Here is a 17,786-nt window from a genome sequence, read left to right as displayed (position 1 = left end):
CCTATTCAGTCTCAGTATTTACAGTAACAGATTACAGTACAGTACAGCAAATTTGAATATAGCATTTCTAGCACATGCTAACATGCTAACTCTGTTAGCTAAAAGGACTCATATTCCACTGAGAAACAGCAGCTAACGGCACTGAAAACGCTTATGTGCACTAACACATGCTAACACAGAATTAGCTTTAAGGGGTTGGCAGAAATGAACTGACCGTGTTGTAAAACATTAGCATTAGCATGAAAACAGCAACATTAGTGAGCAGCGTTACCTGTTTTTGGTGAGTTGTTCCTGATCTGGATCAAGGGTTTAAAGCAGACATGTCAAACACATCCAGCCCACAATACAATTATATACGGCCCGCGAGATAATGTCATGTGACTGTTACGAACGGCCCGTCGGTAAACAGCACTCCCACCTCTCATACTACAAATCCCACAATGCACTGAACAGCTGCCGCACTAGTCCAGACCCGTGCAGCAGCCCCTCCTCCTGCAGGCATTATGACACACTGATCAATGCATCAGGCAGCACCTTTATAGTGACACTTCAGCTAGCCCCCCCAAAATAAATGGCTAAAGGAAAAGTGGACTTTCTCAGCAGGTGGGGGGGGGCGGAGTCTTACCTGTTTGTCTGTCGGATGTGAACCTTTGTGTCTTGTTTGTGGAGCTGATGGAGCCGTGATTAAAGAATATAAATATGAGACGACACTAAGAGACAAAACATGAGGATGAGAACAAAACGAAAAAAATAATACAATTTTTTATTTATTTTATTGAGGAAAACTTGTTGAAGTTTAAATTCATCTTTCTGAATAAAATATAGATTATTAAATTATATTATATACTATAATAAAACAGTCACTTTTAGACTGAGCCTGTGACTTAGACCGTGTTTTAAATTTTGGCCCCTTCTTTGATTGAGTTTGACCCCCCTGCTTTAAAGGCTGGACCGACACTGCCCCCCCCACCCCGACCTCATGATGAGTTTAATGAAGCTGCTGACGGTGCATTCACTGCCTTACTGTAAACATCAGATTGAATCAAGTTCAGCTGAAACATGAGCTGATGTTTCCATGCAGGTATTCTCAGGTGTGTGCGCCTCAGCACTCCTCTGTCATGTGACCTCATATTGACAGAGATTAGACTAGATTATTCTATGTATATAATCTATTAATATTGATTAGCTTGTTTGTATAATGTAACATATAAATCATGTTATGTATATGATTCATCTTGTTGCTGTCGTGTCTCTGCAGACGATTGTTCGTGGTAGTTTTATCGGTCATGGCGACTACATCTCCCACGTGATCTCTGAGATGAGCCATCTGTCCGTCAGCGCCTCCAACTCTCTGCGTCGCAGCAGCCCATCGGCACGGAAGCGGGCCCGGTCTCTGGGCCGACTGGGGGAACTGGCCGAGGATGAGTCGTACCAGTACGAGGAGCTCAGTCGCCGCGGCGAGGGCGGGAAGCCTGACGGGAGCGCCACCTACTGGCAGGACAGGATCCGACAGGTCTGCAGCGAGAGCGGCAGCCCCAAGCTGAACGGATCTCTACAGAGAGCCAAGTCCACCTGCGAGGTGGGGACGCCGTCTGAGGCCACAGCCCCCACACCTGTGACACCTCAGAGGGCAGGTGTGACGTGGTCGACAGGTGGACAGTACGCCCGAAGTGAGGGGGCGGGGCTGAGGCAGAGGCCAACTTCCTTTCACTACAACCTGCACACTGCAGAGGCCAACAGCAGACCTCACCTGAGACTGAGGCCAGCTGTCAATCACCTGCCCGACCTGCTGTCCTCCTCCAGAGAAACTCCCAGAAGGCCTCAGTCCTCCTACGACATGAAGGTGAGACAGTTAAAGGAAAAGTTCAGCATTTTGGCAAATTTTTCTTCTTTCTTGGTTTCTGGGGGTTTCCAAGGGGGCCACGGTCACCTTGTGGGGCTCCTTCAGACAAAACTGAGACAATTATATTAGACATATCCGCCTCTACGCTGATGACACACAAATGTATTTTCCTGTAACATCTGCTGATTTCCCCTGGCCGGTTCAGCTGACAGTAAAGTGAGTATTGATTACCTGTGGTGAAGTCGTTATCTGACATTCTTCTGCACCCCCCCCCCTCCCCCAGCTTATCTCCCTCACCACCCCCCTCCTGCTGCCCCCCCCCAACAGCACCAGCAGTCCCATTATCACAGGTGGGGTGTTACCTCAGCGCTCGCTTCGCCCCTCTCCCAGCTTCAATGTCGGACCAAATCCAAAAACACCAACCCCCCTAACCCAGGACGGCCCCTCCCAGCCCCGCCCCTCCCCTACGGGCTCCCCGGGACGCCTTCCCGCCAACCTCTGCTCCGCCTCCACCCAGCAGACGGTAACTGATGGAGAGATGAAAGTGAGTCATGAACAGTTCAAGGCAGCGCTGCAGATGGTGGTGGATCCCGGTGACCCGAGGACGACTCTGGAGAACTTTCTGAAGATAGGGGAGGGGTCCACGGGGGTGGTCTGCATCGCTCGGGAGAGACACAGCGGGCGCCAGGTGGCCGTGAAGATGATGGACGTACGGAAGCAACAGCGCCGCGAGCTGCTCTTCAACGAGGTACACAACACGTTAGCGATTACAAGATACTCACGTTAAAAAGATTCAAGACATTCAAACTAAAATACAATAAGATACAATGAATAAAGAACGTCACAGGTTCACCTGTCCCAGTGTGACATCAGCAGCAGCCTCACCTGTCCCAGTGTGACATCATCAGCAGCCTCACCTGTGCCTGTGTGTCTCAGGTGGTGATCATGAGGGACTACCGCCACCAGAACGTGGTGGAGATGTACCGCAGTGCCCTGGTGGAGGAGGAACTCTGGGTAATCATGGAGTACCTGCAGGGCGGTGCTCTGACCCACATTGTCAGTGAGACCAGGTGAGCAGGAAGTCAGAGACACATGCTGGTTAGACTTCTGTAGCTTTATAGTACATGTGTGTACCTGTGTGTGTACATGTGAGTACCTGTGTGTACCTGTGTGTCCTCCAGGCTCAGTGAGGAGCAGACGGCGACGGTGTGTGAAGGTGTCCTGCAGGCGTTATCGTACCTTCACTCTCAGGGCGTCATTCACAGAGACGTGAAGAGTGACTCCATCCTGCTGAGCCTGGAGGGGGGGGTAACACACACACACACACACACTAACACACACTAACACACACACACACACACACACACACTAACACCCCCCCCCCCTGTTGCAGGTCAAACTATCAGACTTTGGTTTCTGCGCTCAGATCAGTACAGACGTCCCGAGGAGGAAGTCTCTGGTTGGGACTCCGTACTGGATGGCTCCTGAGGTCATCTCCAAAACGCCGTATGGGACCGAGGTGACTTCCTGTTGAGCTTCTGCTGTAGCGTCCTGCTGTGGCTCCTGAGCTCTGACAGCTTCCTGTTTGCTGTCCGTCCTGCAGGTGGACGTCTGGTCTCTGGGCATCATGGTGGTGGAGATGGTGGACGGAGAGCCGCCATATTTTAGCGACACACCCATCAGCGCCATGAAGAAGCTGAGAGACGAAGCAGCACCGAGCGTGAAGAACATCCACAAGGTCACACACACACACACACTGACCTCCTTGTCTTTATGACATGGTGAGGACTTCTTAGCAGAACAGGACTGTGGGGACCGCCTCCTCTGAAGGTTGCAATGATCATAAATAATTGGTGAACGCAACAAAGATGCTAACTGGCTAACCGTTAGCGTGGCTAACCAGTTAGGAAGTCTTGTTGTGGTCCTGATCAGCTCAGCAGGTTGATGATGTCATCGTGTGTGTTCAGGTGTCCCCCGTGTTGAAGGACTTCCTGGGCTGCATGCTGACTCGTGACACGCAGCAGCGCTCCAGCGCCGCCGAGCTGCTGGAGCACCCGTTCTTGCTGCAGGCCGACTCACCGCGCTGCCTGGTGCCACTGGTGGAGCAGCACCGCAAACGCATGTCGCTCTACTGAACACCCGAGAGCACATGTGGGACTCACCTGAGAACACCTGGAACCACCTGAGAGCTCTCAGGTTGTGTTGACTCAACTTGGGTCATTTTGTTTTCTGCGATCAGAGAAACATGAACTCAGTTTCTGATTGGTTGGACTTAAGCAGCCAATCAAGTGCCAGCTCCCCTTGCGCTACCTGTCAGAGCTCCAGTGGCCAATCAGGACAGCAGGACGCTGATGGAACAGCCTGAACACAGAGTCATGAGGTCATGTCAGGCCATGACCTTTGACCTCTGACTGTTTATAGTGAAACAGCTGATCACCTGTGGACCCGCTTCTCACCTGAGAGCAGGAAGCAATCAGAGAACATGCACCAACACGCTGAAATATGGATCTTACTTTGAAAGTTTTGTCCATCATTTCCTGTCAGTGAACAGATATTTCTGCTGCTTCCTGTTGACCTTTGACCTGCTGTAGTTTTTAACAGAGAAACGAGGATTTTGATATTTGGACATTTTTGACTCCTTCGTGTTTCTGTGCAGTGACGGGTCATTTTATTTTATTCCTCAGGACAACTAGTTAGTCAACTAGTTACCTAGTAATTAGTAACTCAGCAGACTTTCCTGCTGACTTCAGATTAACTGCAGTCACATTTCAGAGGCGATGAATGAGCTGAAACTGTAAACAGACCGTTAGCGTGTTAGCGTTTAGCTTGCCAGCAGTTTGTAATATAATGAAACCAAAGCAGAAGCAAGTATTTCCTGGAGTTATGACCCTTTAAATCTACGTTCTTCATTTCATTACAGTGTTAACGACAGAAATCCTGTTGGTATGTTTTTGTTCTTTAATTGACACATCGATTATTTTCCCAGGATGCTCCTGTGTCGACCTGATCTCATGAATGGCGTTTAAATAGCATGACATTCGCGTGTCACGTCACTGCTTTTTAGGCCCAAGGATCAGAAGATGATGATTTGAGTTCGAAGAAGTACGTTAGTTATGTAACGTGTTGTTACGTACATGTTATGAGTTACATCAGTTAATCAGGGTTGGTTTGTAAACTAAAGACGTGGATTTATTTTGAAAAGCTCAGAAGCACAGATTTACACAGGATGTGACTTTGCACGTGTTGATTAAACGTTTGTATGTTTGCTTTATCTTTTATGAAACTCAGACCTTAATGAAGCAGACTGCCGTGTTTTCTGTCAGGCTGTTTTAATCCATCCAACAGCAGCAGAAACTGAAACTTAAAGACTTTAAACCTCCTCTAGGACACAACACGGGTGCTTTCAAAGTAAAGCCTGAGTCTGATTCTGATTATTCATTTTTATTCTCTTTTAACTGAACTGCATTGATTTCATTTCATTTGATTGTTAAAGCTGAACAAACGGACTGTGGTTCACTTTAAACAGCTCTTCTACTAAAGCTCTCTGTCTTCTGTCATTTCCTGCTTCTTTTACTTTTCTGACTGAATTTCTTTCTGACTTCTTTGTTTGCTGAGCGACTTTATGAACTTTATGAAAATTATCCTTTTTTCTGATATCTGAGCTTTGAGGAATAAAAACCTGTTTCTGCTAAAAGCTTTTAGTCGTTGGACCAAAGACATTGAAGCTGTTTAACTTTAAATGTTAAATAAACAGGAAGTGTCTGATCAAACAGGAAGTCACCAACATTAGGACTCTGAGCAGACGGCTGTTGAAGACTTTTATTCTCTTTTACTCTCTTTAATTCTCGGACGTATTTAGGAGACGGGAGGTTTGTCTGCGACTTCTGTTTGACTTCGACTTCAGTTAAAGCTGCTGCAGCCTGAGGGTTCGTCCTCTGAGATAAAAACTCTCTGGTTTCTATTTTGAGGCTGAAGAGTCCAGACCGTCAGAGATAAAGAGACAAAACCACTTCAGTCAGTCACATCACACTCTTCATATCAGAGTCCTATTCAAACCCGAGTGACGGTGAAATGGACAAACAGCCACAGGTTTTCTCTCACTTTCACTGAATCTGAAATAAAGGTCTGTGAGTTTGGTCACATAATGAGCAGATACAAATCTAAATGTTGGAGTTGCTGCTCTGAAGAGAACAGAGCGACAAAAGACAGACGAGATTAGAAGGTCAGGTTAGATTTAAATAAACAGACCCAAACAAACGAATGGCTTCAATCATTTAGTTCTTTATTTCTGCCGATAGGACAATAAAACAAGAGAAGAGGGACAAAAATAAGAAAAGAAAAACTTCATAGACGAGATAAAGAAACCCCTGAAAAAAAGAATCAGAATCACAGTTCTCTACATAAAACATTAAGAGCACTGTGACGAAGGGAAGAAGAAACACTCTGTAAAATAACACTGAATTAAATGAAAACAGATTTGTACATTTCTACAGAGGTGACCTGAGGAGGGACGAGGTGAACCCCCCCCCAGGCTTCCTCTGAAACCCTGAACAGGATCGATGTGGTAAAAAGAATTAAGAGCTGTTTAAAGTTAAATACAAACTAATCTGATGTTTGCAGGGTTTGAAATACAGACTCAGTGGCCCGCCAACACATCTGACTGTAATCAGAAGATGGAGCTGATTCATACGTGCTTCATAAAACCACAGCGCCGTAAAAAGTTAAAGCATAAAACATCTAATACAACAGATCCAGACAGTTCGTTCCTTGACAGAATGTGTTAACAGAACAACAAGCAGGAAAAGATGTTTTCTCTGGTGAATCTACACTTTATAACTATAACATGGGAAACATATTGAAGCACATATTAATCTATGAGAACAGGGTGAAGCTGACCTTACAGGATTCTGTTTTAGGTTTAAAGATCTCATTAATATTCATCATTATTCAACCTTCTGACACAAACAAGACAGTAAAGTAGAATAAGCCTTTTTGATTTCTGCAGCACAGATGAAGAGAATCAGAATCAATCAGGTTTATTGTCAAAAAAGGAATTTGATTTTATGTATAATATGAATATAAAAAGTTCATAATTTCTTATACTTGCAGACTGCAGACCGTCAGGACGGTGCAGGACAGTGGACATACTGTACGAGATGGTGACGGATGATCTGCAGGAGAAGCTGAGTCTAAATGGAGAGGCGTCAGGAGTGACTATCAGCCGGCAGATAAGCAGTGAAACTCTCCTTCTCCTAAAATGGACTTTAACAGCCAAAGGTCCTGAAACTGCCCTTGTGGTGCTTTCACGTCCTGGGACAAATTTAGTGTCAACCTTTTTTTCTTTTGAGCAGTTTTGTCCTAATTTGGTCCACGGGGAGTCTTTATAAACGCCCTCCTGCTGTGAGGAGCCTGCACTCCTGCATCAGGGTCACCAGAGAAAAGACTCTTTCTTCTCTGACTGACCTCTCCTTTGACTGCCGTGAACCTCCACCCTCCATCATGGGTGATGTCGTCATGGCAGAGTTTGGGAAGGCTGCTCCTTACCTGAGGAAGTCTGACAAGGAGCGCCTGGAAGCCCAGACCAGAGCGTTTGACATCAAAATTGAATGCTTTGTGGTCGATGATAAAGTAGAATATATGAAGGGGCAAATCCTCAGCAAAGATGGGGGCATGGTGACGGTCAAGAAGGAGGATGGAACAACGGTAACCGTGAAGGAGCAGGGCGTCCACCCCCAGAACCCACCAAAATTTGATAAAATTGAAGACATGGCAATGTTCACGTTCCTCCACGAGCCCGCTGTGCTGTTTAACCTCAAAGAGCGTTACGCTGCATGGATGATCTACACCTACTCTGGGCTTTTCTGCGTCACCGTCAACCCCTACAAGTGGCTTCCTGTCTACGATGCTGAGGTGGTGGCAGCTTACAGGGGGAAGAAGAGGAGCGAGGCTCCCCCTCATATCTTCTCCATCTCTGATAACGCCTACCAGTACATGCTGACTGACAGGGAGAACCAGTCTGTCCTCATCACCGGAGAATCCGGTGCCGGGAAGACTGTGAACACCAAGAGGGTCATCCAGTACTTTGCCAGTATCGCTGCAGTTGGCGGAGGCAAAAAAGACAGCAGCAAGGGGACGCTTGAGGATCAAATCATCCAGGCAAACCCGGCGTTGGAGGCCTTTGGCAACGCCAAAACCTTGAGAAACGACAACTCGTCCCGTTTTGGAAAATTCATCCGAATTCACTTCGCTACAAGCGGGAAGCTGTCGTCTGCTGACATCGAGACATACCTGCTGGAGAAGTCACGTGTCACCTTTCAGCTGAAGGCTGAGAGGAACTACCACATCTTCTACCAGATCCTATCCAATCAGAAGCCAGAGCTCCTGGACATGCTGCTGATCACCAACAACCCGTATGACTATTCCTACATCTCCCAAGGAGAGGTAACGGTTGCCTCCATCAACGACTCAGAGGAGTTGATGGCCACCGACAGCGCCTTCGATGTGCTCGGCTTCACTCCAGACGAGAAGGCGGGCGTCTATAAACTAACTGGCGCCATCATGCACTATGGCAACATGAAGTTCAAACAGAAGCAGCGTGAGGAGCAGGCAGAGCCAGACGGGACAGAGGCGGCTGATAAATCAGCTTACCTGATGGGGCTGAACTCTGCTGACCTCATTAAAGGGCTGTGCCATCCCAGAGTCAAGGTAGGAAACGAATATGTCACCAAAGGTCAAAGTGTGGACCAAGTCTACTACGCCCTCGGCGCTCTGGCTAAGTCAGTGTATGAAAAGATGTTCAACTGGATGGTGGTGAGAATCAACCAATCCCTGGACACAAAACAGCATCGTCAGTACTTCATAGGTGTGCTGGACATTGCAGGATTTGAGATCTTTGATTTCAACACTTTTGAGCAGCTGTGCATCAACTACACCAATGAGAAACTGCAACAGTTTTTCAACCATCACATGTTTGTTCTGGAGCAAGAGGAGTACAAAAAGGAAGGCATCGACTGGGAGTTCATTGACTTTGGGATGGACTTACAAGCTTGTATTGACCTCATTGAGAAGCCGCTGGGGATCCTGTCGATTCTAGAGGAGGAATGCATGTTTCCCAAAGCCAGCGACCAGACCTTTAAATCAAAGCTCTATGATAATCATCTGGGCAAGAACAAAATGTTTGAGAAGCCGAGGGCTGCAAAGGGGAAAGCAGAGGCTCATTTTGCGCTGGTTCACTATGCTGGCACGGTGGATTACAACATCGGCAACTGGTTGGTCAAAAATAAAGACCCACTGAACGAAACTGTGGTTGGTCTTTACCAGAAATCAGCTCTTAAGCTTCTCAGTCTGCTGTTTTCAAGCTATGCAGGAGCTGACAGCGGGGACAAAGGAGGTGGCAAAGGAGCCAAGAAGAAAGGTTCCTCGTTCCAGACGGTGTCTGCACTTCACAGGGAAAACCTGAACAAGCTGATGAACAACCTGAAGACCACACACCCCCACTTTGTCCGCTGTCTGATTCCTAATGAGAGAAAAACCCCCGGGGTCATGGACAACTGCCTTGTGATGCACCAGCTGCGCTGTAACGGTGTCCTGGAAGGCATCCGAATCTGCAGGAAGGGATTCCCAAACCGGGTGCTCTATGGCGACTTCAAACAACGGTACCGGATCCTTAATGCTTCTGCCATCCCTGAGGGTCAGTTCATTGACTGCAAGAAGAGCGCAGAAAAGCTGTTGGGATCGCTGGACATTGACCACACTCAGTACAGGTTTGGCCACACCAAAGTCTTCTTTAAAGCTGGTCTGCTGGGGACACTGGAGGAGATGCGAGATGAGCAACTCTCTCGAATCATCACCAGGATCCAGGCTAATGCCCGGGCAATCCTCATGAGGGCACAGTTTGCTAAGCTTGTGGAGCGCAGAGACGCCCTGATGGTCATCCAGTGGAACCTTCGATCCTTCCTTGGTGTGAAGAACTGGCCCTGGATGAAGCTCTTCTTCAAAATCAAACCACTCCTGAAGAGCGCTGAGTCTGAGAAGGAGATGGCCAACATGAAGGATGAGTTCAACAAGCTGAAAGAAGCTCTGGAGAAATCAGAAACTAGACGGAAGGAAATAGAGGAGAAAATGGTAACTATTCTCCAAGAGAAGAATGATCTTACTCTGCAAATTCAGTCTGAACAGGATACGCTGACAGATGCTGAGGAACGCTGTGAACAGCTTATAAAGAGCAAGATTCAACTGGAGGCCAAGCTGAAAGAGATGACAGAGAGACTGGAGGATGAAGAGGAGCTGAATGCAGATCTCACAGCTAAGAAACGCAAGCTTGAAGATGAATGCTCTGAGCTGAAGAAAGATATAGATGATCTGGAGCTGACTTTGGCCAAAGTTGAGAAAGAGAAACATGCCACAGAGAATAAGGTGAAAAACCTGACGGAGGAGATGGCTTCGCAGGATGAAAACACCATGAAGCTCACCAAAGAGAAGAGGGCACTACAGGAGGCTCACCAGCAGACACTGGATGACCTTCAGAGTGAAGAAGACAAAGTCAACAGCTTGACCAAAGCCAAAGCTAAGCTGGAGCAACAGGTGGATGATCTGGAGGGCTCGTTAGAGCAAGAGAAGAAAGTCAGGATGGACCTGGAGCGCTCAAAGAGGAAGCTCGAAGGAGACCTGAAACTGACCCAGGAGAGTGTGATGGACCTGGAAAATGACAAGCAGCAGCTGGAGGAAAAACACAAAAAAAAGGATTTTGAGGTCGCTCAAATAAATTCAAGACTAGAAGATGAGCAACTTGCTTCAGTTCAGCTCCAGAAGAAGCTGAAAGAGAACCAGGCAAGAATAGAGGAGCTGGAGGAGGAGCTGGATGCTGAGCGTGCAGCCCGGGCCAAAGTGGAGAAGCAGCGGTCCGATCTGTCCCGCGAGCTGGAGGACATCAGTGAGCGCCTGGAGGAGGCCGGTGGAGCAACTTCAGCACAGGTGGAGCTGAACAAGAAGAGAGATGCTGAATTTCAGAAGCTGCGTAGGGAGCTGGAGGAATCCACCCTCCATCATGAGGCCACCGCCGCCGCCCTGAGAAAGAAACACGCTGACAGCGTTGCCGAGCTGGGCGAACAGATCGATAACCTGCAGCGTGTGAAGCAGAAGCTGGAGAAGGAAAAGAGCGAGCTGAAGCTGGAGCTGGATGACTTGTGCTCTAACATGGAGAGTGTGGTGAAGACCAAATCAAACACTGAGAAGATGTGCCGCACAATGGAAGACAACATGAATGAGTACAAGAGTAAATATGAAGAAGCTCAGCGCTCCATCAATGACTTGACTACCCAGAGGGCCAAGCTGCTCACTGAGAACGGTGAGGTTGGACGGCAGCTGGAGGAGAAGGAGTGTCTGATATCACAGCTGACCAGAGCGAAGAACTCGTACAACCAGCAGGTAGAAGATCTACGCAGACAGCTGGAAGAAGAAGTCAAGGCAAAGAACGCCCTCGCCCATGCTGTACAATCTGCTCGTCACGACTGTGATCTGCTCAGAGAGCAGTTTGAAGAGGAGCAGGAAGCCAAGGCTGAGCTGCAGAGAGCTCTGTCCAAATCCAACATCGAGGTCGCAGCATGGAGGACGAAATACGAAACCGACGGAATCCAGAGAACGGAGGAGCTGGAAGAAGCAAAGAAGAAGCTGGTTCAAAGACTGCAGGAAGCTGAGGAGGCCATCGAGGCTGTGAACGCAAAGTGTTCATCCCTCGAGAAAACCAAACACCGACTCCAAAATGAGATAGAAGACCTGATGCTGGACCTCGAGAGATCCAATGCAGCATCTGCAGCCCTGGACAAAAAGCAAAGAGTCTTTGACAAAATCTTGGCAGAGTGGAAGCAGAAGTTTGAGGAGTCACAGTGTGAACTGGAGTCCTCTCAGAAGGAAGCTCGATCTCTGAGCACCGAGCTGTTCAAACTGAAGAACGCTTACGAGGAGTCGCTGGATCAACTTGAGACGATGAAGAGGGAGAACAAGAACCTCCAAGAGGAGATCTCTGACCTCACCGACCAGCTGGGGGAGGGTGGCAGGAGCGCTCATGAACTGGAGAAGATCCGCAAGCAGCTGGAGCAAGAAAAGGCCGAACTCCAGTCGGCGCTGGAGGAAGCAGAAGGCTCTCTGGAGCACGAAGAGAGCAAAACCCTTCGAGTCCAGCTTGAGTTCAACCAAGTGAAGGCCGACATGGATCGCAAGGTGGCTGAGAAAGACGAAGAAATGGAGCAAGCAAAGAGGAACTACCAACGGATGCTTGAGTCTCTTCAGTCCTCTCTAGAATCTGAAACCAGGAGCCGCAATGAAGCCCTGAGAGTCAAGAAGAAGATGGAAAGTGACCTCAACGAGATGGAGATCCAGCTCAGCCAAGCTAACAGGCAAGCAGCTGATGCCCAGAAGCAGCTGAAGAGCCTCCAGGCATTCCTGAAGGACGCTCAGCTCCAGCTGGATGAGGCGCAGCACGGCAGCGATGACCTGAAAGACAACATTGCCCTCCTGGAACGCCGACACAACCTGATTCAGGCCGAGCTGGAGGAAGTGAGGGCCGCCCTCGAGCAGACGGAAAGAAGCCGGAAACTGGCCGAACAGGAGCTGACTGACGCTACAGAGCGCATGCAACTCCTGCACTCCCAGAACACCAGCCTGATCAACCAGAAGAAGAAGCATGAAGCAGACCTCCTCAACCTGCAGAACGAGATGGAGGAGGCCATACAGGAGAACCGCAACGCTGAGGAGAAGGCAAAAAAGGCCATCACAGATGCAGCCATGATGGCAGAGGAGCTAAAGAAGGAGCAGGACACCAGCGCCCACCTGGAGCGCATGAAGAAGAACATGGAGCAGACCATCAAAGACCTGCAGCACCGCCTGGACGAGGCCGAGCAGATTGCCATGAAGGGCGGCAAGAAGCAGCTGCAGAAGCTGGAGGCTCGCATCAAAGAGCTGGAGAATGAGCTGGAGGCGGAGCAGAGGAGGGGAACTGAGTCCGTCAAGGGGGTTCGCAAGTACGAGCGCCGCATCAAGGAACTCACCTATCAAACCGAGGAAGACCGCAAGAACATGGCCCGTCTCCAGGACCTGGTGGACAAGCTGCAGCTGAAGGTCAAGTCCTACAAACATGCAGCCGAGGAGGCAGAAGAGGCAGCAAACATCAACTTGGCCAAACTCCGCAAGCTGCAGCACGAGCTGGAGGAGGCCGAGGAGAGGGCGGACATCGCGGAGTCCCAGGTGAACAAGCTGAGGGCGAAGACAAGGGACGGATCCACCAAAAAGGGCCTGGATGAGTAAGCAGATCCCAGAGAGTCGGCAGCAGGTGTGTGGACCTAAATATTCACTCTGACCTGAGGCACCAAGCGACAGAGCGGTGCCACTTATCTGATGAATGGTTTAACCACCAATCTGTGTTTACTCAACAGTTTTTTTTTATTCATGCAGATCCATGTTTAGTCCTTTTATTTAATCATCACGTCATTGTTGAGTTCACAGTTTTGTGATTGTGCTTTATTGAAAGGCGTTCCTGCTTCCGGGTGACTGGACGGACGTTTGTGATCACGGTGGACCCACAAAGAAACCAAGAGGAACTGTTATTTTATCAGCATCCACACGAAGAATTCTAGTTTTACTGCTGTTTATTAATCATGAGACATCAGAGGCTGGAGACGACGAGCGATCAGGCCAGATGTTATCAGGAGTGGATCTCTGATGGGGTTTGGTGAGAAATGTCAAATTTAAACACCAGAAGAAACTAGAAGAAACCACTCTCTCAGTTTCACTTCCTGTCTCTCAGCTGAAGTACAAATGTTTTATTTCTGTTCAGCAGTCCTGTAACATTTCCTGGAAAATCCTGGAACAGTTTTGACTTTGTTTTCACTGCAGGTCAATTTTTAAATCCCTTTAATGAGATTTAGCTTTTGTTGAATTCTTCAAAATGAAGTTTCCCAAAAAGTGACCAATATAGATCTCCTTCCCAAAATGCTTTTAATTTGAAATGTTATTTCCTGCCCAAGCACAATTGGACTCAGTTCTCTGATTAAGGATTCGGTCTGGACGGAGGATCAATACCAGAATATTAGAAACACATATGATCAATATGAACATGAGACGATCAGAAATGTCATAAATAAACCACCTGTGATCACTGAGAGCCGCCTCACTTCCTGTTTGTTCAACAACGATAGAACTGAACTCTGATTGGTCCATCACTGCAGCAGATAATTAACTAATGAACCAATTAACTAATTAACCTCAAGTCGGTGCAGTAAAATCATTAAAGCTGCTGTCAGTGCAAATAAAGTGTGGTGCAGTACTTCTACTGCAGTAACAGAGTACTTTCTCTGTTACTGCTGAGTACTTTCTCTGTTACTGCAGTACTTCTACTGCAGTAACAGAGTACTTTCTCTGTTACTGCAGTACTTTATGTGGACAGATGTGATGAACTGCTGATTTCCAGCTTCCTTCATGTCAGAATAAAGAAAAATTATATTTATTCTCTCAGTTTTAATGTCCACATCAGAGAATCAGCCACAAAACGACAAATGTACAGAAAAAAATTATACTATATTAAAATACTAATTAACAGAATACAAATACCAATATCTAGATTTTTTCTTCTTTTGATGCCAAACAATGAGGTCAGAGCTTGAAACGTGTGTCTGTGCAGAGGCTTTTATTTTGAAGAGCCGCCCGGGGGTCGGGACTCCGTCGGTCTGTCCGTGGGGGTGACTCCGGGACCGGGAGATCTCAGCATCATGCGGGTCCGGGACGGAGGAGCTCGGTGACGGCTCGGTCCAGATAAAATGAGACTGTGTGTGTGTTGTCTGATAACGGATCAATATTATCACGTGACACTGAACACCTGTCTGACTTTTGAGTCTGTTTAATGTTTTCTCTGTAATCAGCTGATATTTCATTATGACCTCAATGTGACCAGAACCAGGACCAGGACCCCCCCACCACCACCTTCAGTATTGATCAGAAACATTCTGGATATTTGCAGAAAACTTGGACAATAAATCTGTTTCTTCAGAAGGAGCTCTGCTCTGCTTCTTTAAACTATAAATGTATAAATGTAAAGTTCTTGTATTTGGATCCTCTGTGTCCTGCAGTGGCCCCCCCAGGCCCCCCCAGGCCCCCCAAGCCCTGCATACAACACAGACTTTCCCTCCTGTGTGTTTTGCTACAATGACGACAAAAGTCGTCCCTGTTTCAGGGTCTGGGCGCCTTCCTGGTCTCCACCGTCTCCATGGCAGCCACCGGTGCCTCTGCCTACATGGGGAAGACGAGGAAGCCGCTAAAGGTGCTGAGCCGACTCTGGTCAAATACGTTGGTCCCGGGCCAGAGGGTGACCCAGAGCTGGTCCCCCTGCTCCAGGACCAGGGTCATGCCGTTGGAGCCGCTGCCGTGGACGCCTCTGGTGTCATAGATGGCGAACATGTTCACACCATTCTTCAGCAGCGCTGCATTCAGGGTCCCCAAGTCCCCGACACAGCCGGTGAACCGGATGTAGTAGAGTCCCTTCATGGGGGCCGTGAAGATGCCTGCAGTCAGAGGGCAGGGAGAGACCGTTCAGACCACTAGACCATCAGACCACCACCAGACCACCAGACCATCAGACCACCACCAGACTACCAGACCATCAGACCACCACCAGACTACCAGATCTCCAGCAGACCTCTGGTACCTGAACAGTCCAGTCGTACCTGTGTCTGAGCTGTATGCGCTGCCGATGTTTGTTGTCACCTTCTTGAACACCAGCGTGGTGTTGGAGTCAAACGGTCCGTGCTGGGTCCACTGCTCAGTGGTGAACAGGGAGGCTGAGAACGCCACCTGAGATTTACCTGCGGGGAGACAGACAGACGGGACCAGAGGGTTTATCCTCAGGACGGTGGCCCTTTAGGGACGTCTTCAGGCAGCGTATGAAACATGTGAGCTGCTGCACAACGCCAGCTGTGGTTCCACTGGAAGCTTTTTGTTGGTGTTTTTATGTGATGTAGGTGTGAACCGTCCCTTTACAGCCACAGTAGAATGATAAGTACGGGTCAGTGACTGTCGGGTACAAACCCATCGGACCGACCTCTCTCCTCGTGCTCCTTCTCCAGTTGGTCCACTCTGGTGATCAGTTGCTGCAGCAGGACTCTCAGATCTTCTTCTGTTGTTTTCTCAGGATTTAAAATGTGATCCTCTTGTTTTTCCTCTATGATCAGCTCAGCCCGGACCAGACCGCAGACCACCGCCACAACCAGAAACCAACCAGATGCCATTGCACCTCGAGGACGGCGGACTGGCAGCAGCAGAGACGCTGTGGACTGAAAGACTGAGAGGCTCAGGTGACCTCTGAGCCAGTTTGAACAGCACGGTTTGTTGGACCTCAGACTTTACAGCCAGACTGTGTTTGTTTGTCTGAACGCAGCTCCGTTCTTCCAGTTGTTGTACTTTTATCTGCTGCTGGTTCATCCAACTAAAACTAAGACTTATTAAGCAGATTCCCTGGACTAAAACACCAGAGCAGATAACTGTTGTGTTCAGCAGAGAGAACATGAACAACTTGAAATGTGCTGAACTTCCTCGCAGACACAGATGTAGACAATACTCCCTGCAAGCTTAGACAGCTGTGACTTCCTCCTAAAACAGGTCAGCTGAGGCGTCGGATGAAGGGATTTAGTGTCCCGACAGTCACCTCTGGGAGACAAAGAGCTCTGAATGACTGAGTAATCCCTCAGAGCCGGTAATCTCCTCTCATTCTGCTGTTAAATAGATGAAACGTTGGACAAAGAGGATTCCACAGATCGGATCTGATCAGAGCACATTTTCTCTTTCAGAGGTTCTTGCTGAGAGCGCATATGTTTAGTGATGGCCGACCCCAGCCTGAACCAGCCTGAACCAGCCTAAACCAACCTAAACCAGCCTGAACCAGCCTAAACCAACCTGAACCAGCCTGAACCAGCCTGAACCAGCCTAAACCAACCTAAACCAGCCTGAACCAGCCTAAACCAACCTGAACCAACCTAAACCAGCCTAAACCATCCTGAACCAACCTAAACCAGCCTGAACCAGCCTAAACCAGCCTGAACCAGCCTTTACTAAACCAACCTTTACGAAACCAGCCTTTACTAAACCAGCCTAAACCAACCTGAACCAGCCTAAACCAGCCTGAACCAGCCTAAACCATCCTAAACCAACCTAAACCAGCCTGAACCAGCCTAAACCAGCCTGAACCAACCTAAACCAGCCTGAACCATCCTGAACCAACCTAAACCAGCCTGAACCAGCCTAAACCAGCCTAAACCAACCTAAACCAGCCTAACCAACCTTTACTAAACCAACCTAAACCACCCTGGACCAGCCTTTACTAAACCAGCCTAAACCACCCTGAACCAGCCTTTACTAAACCAGCCTAAACCAACCTGAACCAGCCTAAACCAACCTAAACCAGCCTAACCAACCTTTACTAAACCAACCTAAACCACCCTGAACCAACCTTTACTAAACCAGCCCCAACCAGCCTAACTAAACCAACCTGAACCAGCCTAAACCAGCCCCAACCAGCCTAACTAAACCATCCTGAACCAGCCTAAACCAGTCTTTACGAAACCAGCCTAAACCAACCTGAACCAGCCTAAACCAACCGAAACCAGCCTTTACTAAACCAGCCCCAACCAGCCTAACTAATCCAGCCTAAACCAACCTAAACCAGCCTTTACTAAACCAGCCTAAATCAACCTAAACCAACATAAACCAATCTAAACCAGCCTTTACTAAACCAACCTAAACCAGCCTTTACTAAACCAGCCCCAACCAGCCTAAACTAATCTAAACCAATTATATTATATTAAATTATATTATATAACAGTTATTATTGTCTGGTTCTGTATTACAAACCTGTAAGTGACAGCACTGGCGTCCAATCATGTGGTTTGACTACTGCAGGTGG

General features: G+C 48.2%; 3 protein-coding genes across 3 annotated transcripts in view; 2 read left to right on the top strand and 1 right to left on the bottom strand.

The window, feature by feature from the left end:
* Positions 1–4,451, top strand: part of LOC139217474 (serine/threonine-protein kinase PAK 6-like) — a 4,831-nt gene extending 380 nt beyond the window's left edge. The window contains exons 2-8 of the mRNA XM_070848777.1: positions 1,259–1,843; positions 2,127–2,591; positions 2,780–2,913; positions 3,025–3,151; positions 3,237–3,362; positions 3,447–3,581; positions 3,811–4,451. Of these exons, the coding sequence (XP_070704878.1) occupies positions 1,259–1,843; positions 2,127–2,591; positions 2,780–2,913; positions 3,025–3,151; positions 3,237–3,362; positions 3,447–3,581; positions 3,811–3,978 (1,740 nt within the window). The 3' untranslated portion in view covers positions 3,979–4,451. The remainder of the gene's footprint in view (positions 1–1,258; positions 1,844–2,126; positions 2,592–2,779; positions 2,914–3,024; positions 3,152–3,236; positions 3,363–3,446; positions 3,582–3,810) is intronic.
* A 2,891-nt stretch (positions 4,452–7,342) lies between these two features.
* myh6 (myosin, heavy chain 6, cardiac muscle, alpha) lies at positions 7,343–13,144 on the top strand. Its single transcript, XM_070848773.1, has one exon. It carries the CDS (start codon positions 7,343–7,345, stop codon positions 13,142–13,144), a length of 5,802 nt encoding a protein of 1,933 aa, XP_070704874.1.
* A 1,917-nt stretch (positions 13,145–15,061) lies between these two features.
* Positions 15,062–16,116, bottom strand: LOC139218269 (cerebellin-1-like). Its single transcript, XM_070849832.1, is given in 3 exon segments — positions 15,062–15,393; positions 15,556–15,693; positions 15,930–16,116. Coding segments are annotated over 3 exon segments (657 nt in total).
* Between the last annotated feature and the right edge of the window lie 1,670 nt (positions 16,117–17,786).

The sequence above is a fragment of the Pempheris klunzingeri genome, chromosome 18, assembly GCF_042242105.1.
Source record: "Pempheris klunzingeri isolate RE-2024b chromosome 18, fPemKlu1.hap1, whole genome shotgun sequence".
Classification (NCBI taxonomy): domain Eukaryota; kingdom Metazoa; phylum Chordata; class Actinopteri; order Acropomatiformes; family Pempheridae; genus Pempheris; species Pempheris klunzingeri.
This window is presented reverse-complemented; position numbering and strand designations above follow the sequence as displayed.

Coding starts and splice junctions, on each gene's coding strand:
- myh6 (XM_070848773.1), top strand. CDS start 7,343: ATGGGTGATGTCGTCATGGCAGAGTTTGGGAAGGCTGCTCCTTACCTG.